General features: G+C 33.2%; 3 protein-coding genes across 5 annotated transcripts; 1 reads left to right on the plus strand and 2 right to left on the minus strand.

Annotated features, from left to right (window-relative positions):
- The first annotated feature begins 464 nt into the window (after positions 1-464).
- On the plus strand, positions 465-8,959 carry LOC11432702 (uncharacterized). Of its 3 annotated transcripts, XM_024780099.2 has the most exons (11): positions 465-802; positions 1,550-1,752; positions 3,342-3,495; positions 4,288-4,462; positions 5,248-5,363; positions 6,006-6,065; positions 6,312-6,462; positions 6,916-6,982; positions 7,733-7,804; positions 7,940-8,005; positions 8,721-8,959. In XM_024780099.2, exons 2-11 carry the CDS (start codon positions 1,555-1,557, stop codon positions 8,853-8,855), a joined length of 1,194 nt encoding a protein of 397 aa, XP_024635867.1. In that variant the 5' UTR covers positions 465-802; positions 1,550-1,554; the 3' UTR covers positions 8,856-8,959. The 3 variants fall into 3 exon arrangements, with proteins under 3 accessions (XP_024635867.1, XP_013461105.1, XP_024635868.1); XM_013605651.2 differs by lacking the exons at positions 465-802; positions 1,550-1,752 and adding an exon at positions 2,252-2,622; XM_024780100.2 differs by lacking the exons at positions 465-802; positions 1,550-1,752 and having other exon boundaries at positions 3,369-3,495; positions 4,293-4,462.
- A 934-nt stretch (positions 8,960-9,893) lies between these two features.
- On the minus strand, positions 9,894-10,676 carry LOC11429043 (putative F-box/LRR-repeat protein 23). The gene is made up of 3 exons (XM_024778974.1): positions 10,592-10,676; positions 10,344-10,476; positions 9,894-10,266 (listed from the first exon to the last, which is right to left on the minus strand). Exons 1-3 carry the CDS (start codon positions 10,674-10,676, stop codon positions 9,894-9,896), a joined length of 591 nt encoding a protein of 196 aa, XP_024634742.1.
- Positions 10,677-13,828: 3,152 nt separating this feature from the next.
- On the minus strand, positions 13,829-14,871 carry LOC11438932 (putative F-box/LRR-repeat protein 23). Its single transcript, XM_003601350.2, has 2 exons — positions 14,468-14,871; positions 13,829-14,363 (listed from the first exon to the last, which is right to left on the minus strand). The coding sequence occupies exons 1-2, from the start codon at positions 14,869-14,871 to the stop codon at positions 13,829-13,831; spliced, it is 939 nt and encodes a 312-aa protein (XP_003601398.2).
- Between the last annotated feature and the right edge of the window lie 492 nt (positions 14,872-15,363).

Below are 15,363 nucleotides of genomic sequence, written 5' to 3' on the forward strand. Positions count from 1 at the left end.
TTAGTTAAAGTGGTTCAACTCTTCAATCATGATTCAACAAGATTATTAATAAAAAAATCTAAACACAAATTATTATAAAAGATTATTTCTGAAAAATAAAAGGACAAATGAGTTGATTATTTTCCTAAATAGAACAGTTTGAAAAATTGTCTATTTTCTCCGGCCGGTTGGATTGGGTTAAAATGTGTAAATATGGTGTACTCCAAGTAAGCACAATAGGGGTTCTCAGCCGTCTGGGGAAGCTGAGCGATTAGGGTTTAACATGTGATTAGGTCATATCTCGATAATGGTCTCAAGGGGGTTATTTATAACCTTTTAGGCATGACTTCTCGTGACTTAATTCTTAAGCTAAATAACAGAATATTGGGCCTAAAGACTCGGAAAATGGCGCATCTGGACGAATATTGGGCCTAAAGACCCGAGATTTGATTGATAAGGAAAGGTAGCGCCCTTGACTAGAGTTGCCACCCTTGTCAAGCGCTAGCTGGTCCCTTTCCTTCATCTCGGCGGTCCACAGCCCCCCATGCAGGAGTCCTGGTTTTAAGGGCAAATTGGCTTAAAGCATACGTTGGTGGTCCCTAGCTTCCCAGGAACGAGTTCTGGTTTTGACGGCGAAGTGGCTTAGTGGGTGTTGTTGAAGTCTTGTGGCGGGGAAAGTAGGATGCTAGACGACTTGGGGCCTAGATCCGACGGTCTATATCTAGCGATTGTTCATTTATGTCATTGTGTCACTTTTCCTGACGATGATATTTTCTCTCCGACACGTCCCCAATCATTGCCCTTGTTGTTTGGTGGAGCTGAGGTAACTTAAATTCTTGTTCTTTAAATGTGTTTTTCTTCGGCAATTTCCAATTTTTTCCTCCAATTCGCTGTTCTTGGGTGGGTTTCTACAGATCCTTTTGTCTTTTCTTCCTGCTGTTCGTTCAAAGTCTTTCATTTCTCTACTCTTTTGTTTCCTTTCTTCGTAGTTGTTTTCCTTTGTTTGTTTTTTGGTTAGGGGATATGATGTTAATTAGGGAGTGTGATGATTCATATAAATTGATTAGCCTTGTGACTCATGAGTAAATGTGTAAGTTGTGGAATGAGTGTATCAGAAACGCCAAGCATTAGGATGTGACCATTGATTTGGTGGTGTTTGAGCGGGGCTACAAGGGTTACTCTCTTTTGGGTGATTTTTCTAGTGATTCTGACCCTAGTGATAGCCATTATAGTAGCTCTGGTCACGATAGCGATTGCATTTTGCTTGATTGTGCACCAAGGTCGCGTAGGGGAGGTGTTAATCCTTTAATGTCTTCTAGCGAATCCGATGTGGAAACTTTCGCGGAGGATGTCGTTCGTCTGGATTCTCACTATAATTACGATGCATATGAGCGAGATGTCCTATTCTTTTTGGTGAGAATGCGCCTCCTCAATATTTGAGAGTTATTCAATAAAGAGGGGGGACACTGTAAGCCTTTGAAGAATATATGCATGAGTAGTACTTTCTTCGCTTTTATTTATCCTTTCCTAAACTCATTTTATGCTGTTTCATGACTTGTTTGTTTTTCAGAATCAATGGCGCCTATGTCAGCCGCGGAACGAAAGGTATTTTTAGATAAAGCAAGGGCGAAGAAGGTAGGAAAAACGAAGGATTTAGTGCAAAGTGATCCTGCTTGGGTTATTCGTTGTAAATCAAAAAGAAAGAATGAAGTCTCCCCTCAGAAGAAGAAAGAAAAGATAGAAAAAGGCGAGTCAAATAAGGAGTTGAGGAAGGTTCTGACTTCTTCTTTTAATCTTTTATTTGCGTTAATTTTTTTATAGTAACAGAGATATTTGCGTTACTTTTTAGAAAAAAAGTATTTTCGATAAGAGTAGTGATATTTTGACAATCATTTTGGTAACATTTGAGATAACTTTGTTGTTCTCTCTTCTCATTGGTTAAAAACAATAGAAAGAGAAAAAAGAAGAGAGAGAATAAAAACATAATGTGAGCATGAGAGAGAAAGTTGTACAAAAGTTGTACAAAAATGATCGTACAAATATAATTTCTCTTTCGATAAATTAGATTAAGTTAACTATAACTTGTTAATCATGTGATTCAATTCAAGATGCCAATATTATTTGAATTATAAATTTAAATAATTTAAGCCAAGATAAAAAACATTTTTTTAATTAAACAAAAAAAAAACTTATTTTCACGTAAAAAAAAAAAAAAAAAAGTAATTTCGATTTTCAATGATTGTGTAAGAAAGAAAAAAGAAAACAAAAAGACATGGGTAGCTAGCTAATCGGGTCCTCTGTCTCAGTCAATCCTTCTCCCATCTTTCTCTCTCTGACCCTTTCTTTGTCATAGCTTCCTCCTTCAATCTGACGTCGTTTCATTCCGTTACGACTTTTCCAAATCTGAATGAAATGCACGCTCCGAAATCAACCATGGCGTCTCCCGAATCCAACGGTTCAGATCACGTCGTGGAGCTTATTGTTCGCGACATCCCACAACCACCACCACTTCCATCTTCTTCTTCTTCTTCCGATGACTCTCGTGATAATGCTCATGACCAAATTGCCCCTCTTCTTTCCCATACTGATAGACCTAAGATCAATATCTTCACCGCTTCTTATCCCAGAAGAAAACAACCCCGAGTATGAAATCTTTCATTTCTTTCAATGTATAAATAAATAAATTTCATTTATTCATGTATTCCATATCGATAAGTAATGACACAGACACCGGATACGACACTATACTTTACAAGGACATGTCAACATCGGTAATAATGTGAGAAAATAAATTAATTGAATGTAATCACTATGTGGCACCGACACTTTGTCTCGATGCGTCAGTTTCCTACACCGATGGATATGATTACAACTATGTTTGGTTTTACTTCTAGGCACCTTATTTGATCATGACATGTTTAGTTGTTCAAGTAGAATTGATTTTGCCTTCAGAGTTGATTCTATTTGAAGCTAGAGATTGGAGATTTTGATTTTAGAATTGATTTTAGCACTTAAATTTATTGTTCAACTCACTTTTACATGAATGAATCCACACATTAATCATTTTTTATCTTCAACTCAATTTTAACCGGAATCAATTCACTCAAAATCAATTTTTGTTGACGTAGAGCCAAACATACATTACTTTCAATTATGTAATTTCCACAAATAATTACCGGTGTCGATGTGTTTGTGTCTGCGTGAGTGCTTCATAGGTTGGACACCAAATACACATTCAATTTGAGGTGTAGGTGCTACCGAGTGATGTTGTAAAATTCAAGCTGAGTTGTAAAAGGGTAACGAATTGAGGAAAATGTGAACAAAATGTGATGGATTTTTTTTCTTTATGTATTTGGTTGCAGGATGAAGTAACAAGACTACTTGAGTCTGAGACATCTCCGTTCACTCAATGTATATTGTGGATATGGAACGGTTCTAGATACTCTGGTTTACTATGCATGGCTTTGTCATCTTTCCTTTATTTTCTTATGGGAGTTCTTTCCAATATTTTTTCTGGTAATGTTCTGTTATTCACTTATTCTGCATAGTATGTAGTTTTCTTTGATTATCATTATGCATCTGCGGTATATTGGACACAACGAAAAAATCTTTAGTTCAAAAGTAATTCTGGTCGGAGTTGGATGTTATAAATTTTTGCGATGTTTAACTTTTATGTTTGATGATTTTCTTTTTGGGTAGGGAAAGGAGAGGGTCCATAATTTCCTTCCCTGTTCATTCCATTGACATTTGCATTACTCTGATAGTTCTTATATATCAAATATTGGTTTTACTGTATAGAAGTTATTTAGCTTAAGACCAGTGTTGTTAAGTAGTGGCTATAGCGGGCGCTATAGCATGGAAGAATTTAAATATATCGCTTTTGTTCCGCAGTCTGCTATTTAGTTCAAAGTGTTGTCAAATAGCTGGAATGGTGGTGCTATAGCGCTGTACTATAGCGGAATTTGAACAAACCGCTATTTTCGGCTGTTGACAACACTGCTTAAGACCTCTGCTATACTACTAAAACCCCTCAATCTAATGGTTTAATTTGCCAAATATGTGATTTAAGCCATCTAATTTTGTTGAGCTAAATTTTACCATCATACAATGGTCCTTGAATGCTGAATTAGCTACTTCGAATTTATTTTAGTGAGATTAGCTCTATATTTCATTGTACATTAAGTATAATGGATGTTCAGTTAAATTTTAGATTTTTTTTTCAAGATCTATAATTATCTTTTTTGCTTGTATTTTTTTTTTTTTTGGGTTCTCCTTTTAATTTTTGCAATAACATTTTTGATTTGGCAGTTCAGGCAATTCCTTTGTTTGAGACTGCTTTTACAAGATGTACAATTATCTTGATACTGTCATATTTGTGGTTAAGAAGGAGTGAACAACCACTGTTTGGAACATCCAATGTTAGAATCATTTTACTTTTAAGAGCCCTTGCAGGTTGTATATCAATGTCAAGTTTTGTATATTGGTAAGTAGTCTTTGAGGTTTTTTTTTTGGGTCTCAATATCCAATCTTTTCAGCACTTAATTTGTCATTTTGGAATTATATTTTCTCTAGTGGACCTTTTCCCTTCTCTATTTATCTTTGAAGTTTTTCGTAGGGCATATTTTATAAAACTTTCTGGTTTAAACAGTAATTGCACTATTTCCTACTTTCTAGTTTAATATTCAACGAAGGTTTTAGAAATGTGATTTACATTGCATTTTTGTGTAACTATGAAGTTTGTAAAAAAGAAGAAAAGATGGTTTGGTAGAAAAGATGGTGGAAACTAGGTTAGATGGGTTGGGCATGTAGAGAGAAGACCTGTAGATGCTTTAGTAAGGAGAATAGATCAGATAGAGGGTAGTCAGATTACTAGAGGCAGTTGTAGACCTAGTAAAACTATTAAGAAAGATCTAGAGATTAATGAGTTGGATCAAAATATGGTTTATGATAGGACATTATGGCGTAATTTGATCCATGTAGCCGACCCCACTCAATGTGACAAGGCTCGGTTGTTGTTGTATCAAGTTTGTGAAAAAAAAAATGATTCAATAGTTTATATGGAACAAACTCCATGTTGACAATTTTTCTTTTATATACATACAAATTACAATATTCTTCGTATTAAGTTGAAACCTTGCTTCACAATTTGACATAATCAACGATTTGCTTTAGTAAACTGAGCTTATGTTCAACTCATTCATCCTTTGCAACCTTGTGTTCTTAAGTAATTCCCAACTATTGTTATAAAAGAAATCTGTTCTTTTTCAGCTTTCAGAAGTTGCCTTTTGTTCAGGCTGTTGTGTTGAATTCAACAACTCCAATCATGGCTTCAGTAATGGCACGGTTCTTTTTGCGTGAGAAATTGAAAATTGCGGATATAGCAAGTAAGATTTAATAGTTCTGTTCATACACTATCTGCTATTATAAAATTATGACGCAACGCGAAGAAAATTTTAGCTCTATTTTATGCTTAATTACTTGCTTATATTATGAATAATTTTTATTTATTTTTGCTTACTTTTTTATGAAATTTCATTCAGTCTAGAAAGACAAGGTAGTAGTTTGTGAGCTGTTAACTGTATTCTATGAATTCTAACTGCCATTTAAGATCTTTTGTTTTACTCCATTTTTATGTTTATACTGGAAACTCAACACCTCAAATATTATGAATGGTTTCAATGATAACTGTACTCTACTGGCATACTAAACCTTGTGTAGGTAACCCAAGTAAACCTCATACTACCCGGACAAGAAAGTGGAACTTAAAAGTTAAAGCAATGCTGACATACGTTAGGAACTAGAATCCTAAACAAACTAGGAATAAGATGTACAACTCAAACAAGAAACTTAGGCTCTTAAAATTCTTGAAAGTTAATCATGATTCTTGTATTACGTACAATTTTACAAACACTAAAATTCCATATTTTATGTACAAGAAGTAATTTAATAATTATAAAAATGTGTATTCGTTATCTATTACAATTTGCAAGTACTGATTATTTATTTCAATGCCGTGTATTTTTCAGGTCTTGCTTGTAGTTTCTTCGGTGTGCTCTTTTTCTTCCGAGAAATGCTTGCTACACAAGGTACAGTAGTTCCTAACTCATTTTCTTATAGGTGCAGTATCATCTGTATAATTTACTAGTTGTTTGTCCCCGTTGATTTATAGTAAGCTTACAAGATCTAGAATAAAGAATAGATTTGTTGTTTGTAGGTAGTCTGAAGTTATAATTTTGCCTTTGTATGATTTCAAGGCATATAATTTGCATTATCTAGATTTGGGAAGAATAGTTGATATACTTTAACTAAATTTCCAAATGTGGATTTTCCAGGACAGTTAGACAAAGTTGATGAAGCAAGCAATGCAAATGCTAAGCCAACTCATCAGATATTTGCAATCCTAGTGGGCATATTTTCATCAATAATTGGTGGAACTAGTTACTGTCTTATAAAGGCTGGAGCTAAAGCATCTGACCAGCCACTGTAAGATTACACAGTTGTTTGCTCTGATGTGCCCCATTGATCAAACACATAAATATTATGCTCCCGGTTTATGCTTTGGTTTTGTTATTTTGGTTATTTCTATTTTGGTTATGGTTAATTGTTAGAAACCAAGAGAGAATATGTATGTCTACAAAATATTTCCCTCTTTTTGTTTTAGAATTTATTCCTGTTCAATAAGTTTATCTGTAAATATGGTATCAAAGTAAATGGGATGTCACCACATAATTCTGACCTTTTCTTTTTAGTGCATAGAGGTGCAGAGTACTAGTCATTGTGCAATGATTGCTGTAACTAGAGACTCAAATGTTCATAGAACTTAGAGCTGGCATGTGACAATACTGTAGCGAAATAATCCACAAATTTTTTTCCGTTGTAGTTTAGAGATGTAAATTTATCTTTAACTTAGTTCTATGAATTTCTATTTCACTGCAGGTTGACTGTCTTTTCATTTGGCATACTGGCTAGCCCTGCAATGGGAATATGTACTTATGCCTTTGAGGTAATTTTGTACTTGTAATGGTTGAATATCTTTTTCAATCATTTGTTGGTGCTTTAATAAATTAATATTAATGATGATCTATGCGTATAACAGTCTTTATACAAAAGTTTTGGGTTTGTTTGGTTTTAGAAATCATTTTTTTTTGCTTAGTGTTTTCACAAATTTATAAAGATGCTATATTTTTCTAACTTGTTTTTATAAATATTTATAAAAAAAATGACTAAAACAACCTTTCATTATGTCATTTGTACAACTAGCCTAGCTTTCTTGTACAAATACACCCCCATGGGTACATTTTTCTCTTTTTATTTTTTCGTTCATAAATTCTTTATTTTCAATAATAAGTACAAAAGACCCTAAAGTTGTGAAAAGGGGTAATTTTACTAGACAAGTTAACCTCTGAAAGAAAGTGTTGGAACCAAACAGGATACTCTTTATGAATAATATTTTCTTGTAAGGCTTGGACCAGTAAGATATCAGATTTTTTTTTGAAGCAAGTAAGATATCAGATGTTGCTTGATTGAATAATTTTTATTAGCATTTTTATCTTCCACAAATGCTATTAAGGATTAGTCTGGATCATATGCATGATATTTTTTTTTTGGCATGCACCAGTAAGATTTCAGATGTTGCTTGTCTAAGTAATTTTTGTTAGCATTTAATATCCTTTACAATGCTATTAAGGATCTGTCCATGTCATATCTATGAAAATTAAATGTACTTATAACATATTTTGTCTTATTTGTACAGGATTTTGTTCTACCAACAGTTCAGTCAATTTTACTTATGGTTGTACTTGGTATTCTAGCCTTCTTTGCTGAGGTGCAATTCTATGCTGATTATGATATTTTTATCTCTATATTCTAGCTTATCTTCATTTTTTTTCTCTGGTAGTTGAAACAATGAAACATACTTTAATATATGATGGTGTTAATATTATACATCAATCTTATACAGGTCTTGTTAGCACGAGGACTACAACTTGAGAGGATGGGTAAAGTTGCCAACATCCAGTACATGGAGGTATCCTCACTGTGCAGCTGTTTCCTAGATGTTCTCTTTACGTTTGTCATTTTAATTTTGACCACTTTGTTTCTATGTATTAGACACCTAACTAGTTGGGAAATCAACAGAAAAGTTTGCATTTTGTCACTAGCATTTTTGGAATTGGAAAGAAAACTAAAAAGAATTGCCCTATATAAATATTCAAGAATTGTTGGATTGTGATATTGCAAAAAATGAATAACATGTAGGAAAATGTTGTAAGGAGTGTATCACTCTGTTGTGTAGTTTTTGTAGAGTGTAGTTTTTGTAGTCATGATGAAAGTAGGTCAGGGATGATGGAGAGACATTGATTTATAATATCTCAAGACCTTGCTTTCTAATCTCTTTGTTGCATTGCTTTTTGCCTTTATTCTCTTCCTGGTTAAACATGTTGGAACTAGCCTTACTTGAGCTTCTAGTAATTTCCCTTGATCACATAGTCTACTGGATAGATTTAATGTCTTAACATTGTCAATAATATTGTAACCAAAAAAAAAACATTGTCAATAATATGAATTGATCTGATTGGTTATTTTCTGCCACGTGTCTTTTTGTCTAATCTTATGCACTACTGTCTCTTAGCAACTAACTTATGATTACATCCTTTTCTAGTGTATTATTTCTTTTTCATGATACTCAAATTTGAATACTAGTCTAGGGACTGATATAAAGCTTATATATTTCTGTTTTTCAGGCAGCACTAACCCAATTTTGGAGCCTTACTTTGACATTAGTGTCCCCAGCTTTCGATCACCTCGTTGGAATTTTACTTATTGTTGTTTCTGTATGTTGTACCATGTACATAGGACCTGACAAAGAGATGGAATGATATGTATCTGTGTTGGGTTTGCGGCTAATATGCTTTGATTAATTTGTATTACTCAAACTTGTTCATATTAAATATAGTGTCGTTATTGCCTTTTTAGCCGAAAAGCCATTTCACTAGGTTTTAGATCCAAGTTAACTCCTTCAGAATTGATTCACCTTGAAACCAATCGATCTATATTGTACAAAGCAAACATCTCATGATTTCACTGGGTTGTTAACAATTATTTTAATTATAGAATTTTAAGCATAGAATGAACAAAGAACAAAAAAATGATCTACTTATATACCCTCATAGTTTCGATGATAAGCAATGTATCTGTCTGGGGAGTGCACATGTATACCACCAGTTTTGCATCTGACAAAATTTGCAAAGAAAGTTCTTATTGTTCTAGCTCTGACTTATCATGTGATTTTCATACCTTCAATTTTCGTATATTTTGTCTTTTGAGACATGCTTAGGTTTTAATTTTCTCTGGATTACAGTTTTTTTTGTCAAAAAAACCAACGCAATGTATGAATAAAAAAATTATTATAGCACAAGACATTAGTATTTGTACCACAATTACTGCATATTTGTGGCACAGATAATACAAATATTACTGCAGGCAAATTCTTACACGATCTTGAAGAAATCACGTAAACTGGTTCACATTGTTAAAATAATCTTAAATACTTCTCAAACTTGAACCACAATCAAAATCATTCATGCAACAAAGACATATAAAATCGAACTAATTAAAAAAAGGATGGAAACCACGCATGGGTAAAAGGTTCTAGGGGAATTTAATGTACACCGGTAGTAAAAGTAAAAACTCCTGCATTCCATTGCCTTCAACAAAAAACCTTTAAAACAAACATCAATGGCATCTGAGTATCATCAAGGATCAAAATCCGATGAATCAGAAGGATCAAAGATCAATGCCCGAGAAGGATCAAAGTCCATCCATATATAATCATCATAACAAGGAACTGGCAGTTGCAAATCATTGATCTGATCAATGCACCTTTTCTTCAAACTTTCACTCAATTCAAGATAATGTCATCGACGAATGTCAAGAGATTTAAGCAGAGGGCACTTAACAAGAATGGCATGCAAACCAACATTAGTTAACTCATGTCCACTCAAACCAAGATGACATAAACAAGACATTGTTTCAGCAATGACTAATGCCACCCTATCATCAGACTCACAATATACAAACCTCGATTTTACAAGCGACTTTGATTTTCCAAATTCAAGCGACTTCAAAAGAGGGCAAGATCGACCAAGCACTTCAAGGGAGACCGAAGTTATGCAGCAAAGTGAAATGTCAACCTTCTCTAATTGTGGAAACCTCCTTGCGACTTCACTAAATTGTTTATCTGAAATAGTATAGCAATCTACCAACCGCATGGAATGCAGGTGACTGCCACTGCAAAATTTGAATTAAAAAGTATTAAAAAAATGCTAGATAAAAACAATAAAACATCAAGGAACAATGTTAACTACTTTTTAGCTATGCATTCAAGGAGATCATCATTGCCAAATGTCTCAATATCGATGTCTTCCAAATGATCGCAACTTCTTTCAACAGCTTTGCAACAAATCTTCACCGTATTATCGTCATTATAATAATCAAAGACTGAATCACAAATTTTCAAACGCATGTGAATAGAGAGCGCCACATTAGAGGATCCTTGCAAATGTTCCACCATTGCGGACACACTCGCATGCACTCGTCACAATTTCAAACGCACCAAGCCTATGAAGGATGTTTGCTGTCAAATCTATAGGAAGATCAAGCCAATTCGGCCCTCTTGTGCTTTCCCTTTCCACTTCCATTGTTAGAATAGAACACGAAAAGATTTGATAATAACCTGCTTCTTGTATTATTATAACCTTTTATAGATAGGGAAAACTAAATGTTTGGAAAGTGAAGTGCAGTTTCCAATAAACTATGGAAATAGAGAGAAAAGTGGAAGGAGAAAACGGCTACGCTAGGGTTCCAAACGAATAACAAAAGTTACGAAAATAAGGGTTACTATAACATACGCAAACACAGACAAAAAACATAAAAGAAATAAACTACACCCTCACTTTCGAAAATTCAGTGGTCGTTTTAGTCAATTGTACACAAATTAAAGAATGGAATGAAACAATCATTAGACTAACATTTTTACTAAATTGCTCAAGAAAAATACAAACAAGTTGCATTGAAAATTGTGCGAGAGAAAAATTTGAGTATTTTATTGAAGGTAAAGTTGGGAGAAAAAAAATAAAGTTGTATTGGAAATGTAAAATGACATTTATTTTGAAACAATTTTTTTTTAGCTAAAGTGACACTCAATTATGAAACAGAGAGAGTATTTATTTTTGAACGGAAATCAAATAAACTATTATTATTCCTAAAAAAAATATAAACAATTATTATCAATAAGTTTTATTTTAAGGGAAATTATTATTAAGTTATAGATATAAAATGTCCAATAAAAAAAATAGACTGTTATCTTTTTGGAGCAGGAACATACTTTTGTAATGTTTACCGAAATCAAACCTGAACTTATAATACAATTCCATATATATATATATATATATATATGATTTTGTTGAGTCTTTTATGTTATGATTCATCCCTCATTTGCATGTTTGAGCTCGAATAAATTGTCCACATGCTTCTCTAACACAACACGCAAAAGATGTAAAATGGTTCGTCCGGTTTCTTTCAAACTGAATTGTCACCTTGCACTCTATTATGGCCGTGTTGCACAATCAGTTGTGAGGGTTGTTTATGAACCTCTTGCCATTGCTGCAATGTATCTAGTTATGTCCTTCCGATGCTTGTTGAAGTATGATGAGTGTCATTCCAAATAACATCATTACGTACAACCCAAATTTGTCAAAGAAAAGCCACCCAACCAACGATGTCTCGGCTTTCTAAACAAGCATATAACAAAAACAAAATCTGCAATGTTATATTCTTTAGAAAGACAATATTATTTACCATATAATGGCCAACCAGTATCATCAAATATATATTCTTATTAAAAAAATAGACTGTTATAGTTTAGGCTAAACTGCACTTTTCGTCCCCTAAGTTTTAAAATGTTGCGATTTTGGCCCCTATTAAAAAAAAATGGCAAAAGTGACCCCATATTTAGGAAAATATACTCTTTTGACCCCATAACATAAGGGAAATATGACATTTTAACCCCTTATCTTCTCAAATAGTTGCGATTACGGCCCATATTTTGGGACACGTGGCTTCTTCTCAACAATTTTGGGACGAAAGGGGCCAAAATTGCCATTTTTTTAAATAGGGGACCAAAATCACAACATTTTGAAACTTAGGAAGCGAAAAGTACAATTTCGCCTAATTTTTTTTTTTTAGGTGCAATAGACTGTTTTTTTTTTTAGGAAAGGTGCAATAGACTGTTATCTATTCTTAAAAAAAGACTATTATTTATCTAAAAAAATGTTTACTATTAATACATATGAATGAACTAAGGACAAGAAAAAGTGTACTTATATACCCATAGTTTCAACTTCAATGCCCACCAATGTATCAGTTTTTCAGATTAATAAGTTCGTATTAGTCTAGCTCTGCTCGATCATGGGGTTTTGATGCCAACAATTTTCATATTATTAGTCAAGTCGGAGTTTTTAACTTTCCATAGGTTACAAATTTGGACCTTAACTTTCACAATATACATATCAATTAAGTAAGTTGTGAAAGTTTCACTATACAATTAAAAAAGCGGCGAAGCTAGCGAAAATTCTACGTAGGGGCCAAAAATAAAGAAAAATAAAAAAAATTAAAATCAACATATGAAACTTAAGGATAAAATATATTTCTAGTCCCATAAATTATAATTTTTTAAGTTTAATCCTGACAAAAAATTTATTTAATTTTTGTCTCAGCTTTTTAAAATTTTACAAAAAAAAAAAGTGTTTTTAGTCTTGCATTTAATCTCTATAACAATAAATTAAGGACTAAAATAAATAAAATCTTGGAAATTTAACTTAAAAATTGCTAGTGTCGTAGATAACAAAAACAAATTTAATTCGAAACTTAACCATTATGTAAAAAAAATCACAATAATTTTTACTTATATGAAGTGTAAATCATAGCAACAACAAATGAAATAAAATTGACAAAAATATTTAAAAAATTTGGGCAAAACATATTTTAAGAAGTAAATTTTATCCATAATTGACTGTTTAATAAATAGATTATTAATGTTTTTCAATGTAAACAAACAAGTTATTTTTAAAAACTTATTGTCCTTTTCATTTGTTTATAACTATTGTTATTGAAATATTGTCTACCTATAGTTGTTATTGAGACTAAAAGTATCAATCAAACCCGTATAAATATATCCTTCAATCATGTAGCAATTTTTGTCTTACTTATGCTAATTTTTGGCAAACCAAATTTATTTGAGGTAGCTTAATATTTATTATTTGAGGTAGCTAAATGTAATTTTATATCAACCAATTCAAGAATAATTTATATTTTGAGTAGCAAAGGCTACCCCATTCTCTTGAGAGGAACCGCCCTAAATTAAAGGGTCTTCAGTGTGAACTACGTTATCAAGTGCTTCACCAAGTTGACAGTTTTATTTATTTATTTATCAGCTAACAACCAAATAAGTTGGTGATTACTGCATTTTTGTGGCACATGAAATACAAATTTTACTGCTAGAATGGATTTTTTAGCAAGCAAACATTCTTATACGATTATGGAGATATCATACATACACTCAAAACAAAATCTTTGTAAATAATAAGACTTCTCAAACAAAAATCACATTTGAAATCATCCAGCAACAAAAACATAGATATACCCAACTGATTAAGAAAGCATTCCAACCACACATGACTCAACAAAAATCTAAGTGTCAACAAGGATCCCAAATACGTATATTTACTCGTAGACTAACACACGACAATAAATCTACACTATATAATAATATCCTAGTTTTTCATCATCGCTATCACTTAAACTTCCACACAATAATGAAAATCATCATCATCATCATCATCAGAACAGATATAATATTGCCCCAAAAAGAAGCACGATCATTATAATAGTTGTTTTCATGGTTATAACGAACTGGCATGTGCAAATCATTAATCTGATCAATGCAGCTTTTCTCCAAACCTTCATTCAAATAATGACAATCACGAATGTCAAGAGACTCAAGAAGAGGGCATTTATCAATAATGGCGAGCACACCAAGTTCAGTGAGCTTGTGTCCTTTCATATCAAGATGGCGTAGACCAGGCATTGTTTCAGCAATAACAAGTGCCGTTTTATCAGAGTCACAAGATGTAAACCTTGAATTTACAAATTTAAGCGATTTCAAAAGAGGGCATGATCGACCAAGGGCTTCAAGAGAGACATCAGTTAGGTAGTGATGTGAAATTACAACCTTCTCCAACCGCGGAAGCTTTCTCACAGCTTCACTAAATCCTTCATCTGTAATCCTCGAGCAATCTACAAGCCCCATGCGACATAGGTGTCTGCCACTGTAAAATTTGAATTAAAAAGAACTATTAAAAGAAGTTTCATAAAAACAGTAAGATATCTACAGATGAAAGCAGGAATACATTGAGATTTTGGTATTAATTACTTATCAGCTATGCATTTGAGGATATCATCGGTGCAATAATACTCAATATTAATGTCTTTAAGATGACCACAACTTCGGTTGACAACTTTGTAAAAAATCCTCCTAAAACGTAGGTAGGATAAATCACAGATGTAGCACATGCGAATAGTGCGCCACATGAGAGGATCCTTGCAAATCTTCAACCATTGAGTGCATACACAACATGCACTCGTCACAATTTCAATACCAAGCCTCTGAAGAATGTTTTCTGTCAAATCACTTGGAAGATCAAGCCAATTTGGTCGTGTGCTCTCACTTTCCTCTTCCATTGCTGGTGGTCCTGTTGTGCTCTCACTTTCCTCTTCCATTGATGGAATAGAAGAAGAAGCCAAGCAACCGAAACGATTTGATAATTTGATTTCCATATACCGTGAAAGTAAACGTTTGGAAAGTGAAATTATCAATAAACTTTTAAAAGGATTGTTGGAAGTCACGCGTAACACCACCAACTTGCGGACGAAAGTGTTAACAATAGTAAAAGAGAGGATAGTTAAAGAAGAAAACGGCGGCTAGGGTTCCAAACAAATTATGAAATATTTTAGGCTTAATGATGTGATTAGTCCTTGCAATTAGGCGTCATTTAAAAATTCGTCCCTGTAATTGCTAATCCTGGCAATTTAGCCTTGCAATTGTTAATCATTTAAAATTTGGTCCTTGGACCAACTTAATCACTGCCACGTCACTAATTTGATGACGTGGCAATCACTGTCACACATGAAATTTCAATTTTGCCCTTAAGAAGAGGACAAAATATTGAAGAAAGAATTGGAAACTCAGGGGTAAATTTGGAATTTCATGTGGCGTGGCAGTGATTAAGTGGGGAGAGGGACGAAATTTTAAATGATTAACAATTGCAA

The sequence above is a fragment of the Medicago truncatula genome, chromosome 3 (assembly GCF_003473485.1).
Source record: "Medicago truncatula cultivar Jemalong A17 chromosome 3, MtrunA17r5.0-ANR, whole genome shotgun sequence".
Lineage (NCBI taxonomy): Eukaryota > Viridiplantae > Streptophyta > Magnoliopsida > Fabales > Fabaceae > Medicago > Medicago truncatula.

Bases quoted from the DNA above. Each gene is read 5' to 3' on its own strand.
- LOC11432702 (XM_013605651.2), top strand. From the start codon at position 2,392: ATGCACGCTCCGAAATCAACCATGGCGTCTCCCGAATCCAACGGTTCA. The intron at 4,463-5,247 runs GTAAGTAGTCTT...GTTCTTTTTCAG, and splicing joins ATGTCAAGTTTTGTATATTG to CTTTCAGAAGTTGCCTTTTG. The intron at 6,463-6,915 runs GTAAGATTACAC...ATTTCACTGCAG, and splicing joins AAAGCATCTGACCAGCCACT to GTTGACTGTCTTTTCATTTG.
- LOC11429043 (XM_024778974.1), bottom strand. From the start codon at position 10,676: ATGGAAGTGGAAAGGGAAAGCACAAGAGGGCCGAATTGGCTTGATCTT. The intron at 10,477-10,591 runs GTGCGTTTGAAA...TTTGTGATTCAG, and splicing joins AAACATCCTTCATAGGCTTG to TCTTTGATTATTATAATGAC. The intron at 10,267-10,343 runs GTAGTTAACATT...CAAATTTTGCAG, and splicing joins CTTGAATGCATAGCTAAAAA to TGGCAGTCACCTGCATTCCA.
- LOC11438932 (XM_003601350.2), bottom strand. From the start codon at position 14,871: ATGGAAATCAAATTATCAAATCGTTTCGGTTGCTTGGCTTCTTCTTCT. The intron at 14,364-14,467 runs GTAATTAATACC...CAAATTTTACAG, and splicing joins CTCAAATGCATAGCTGATAA to TGGCAGACACCTATGTCGCA.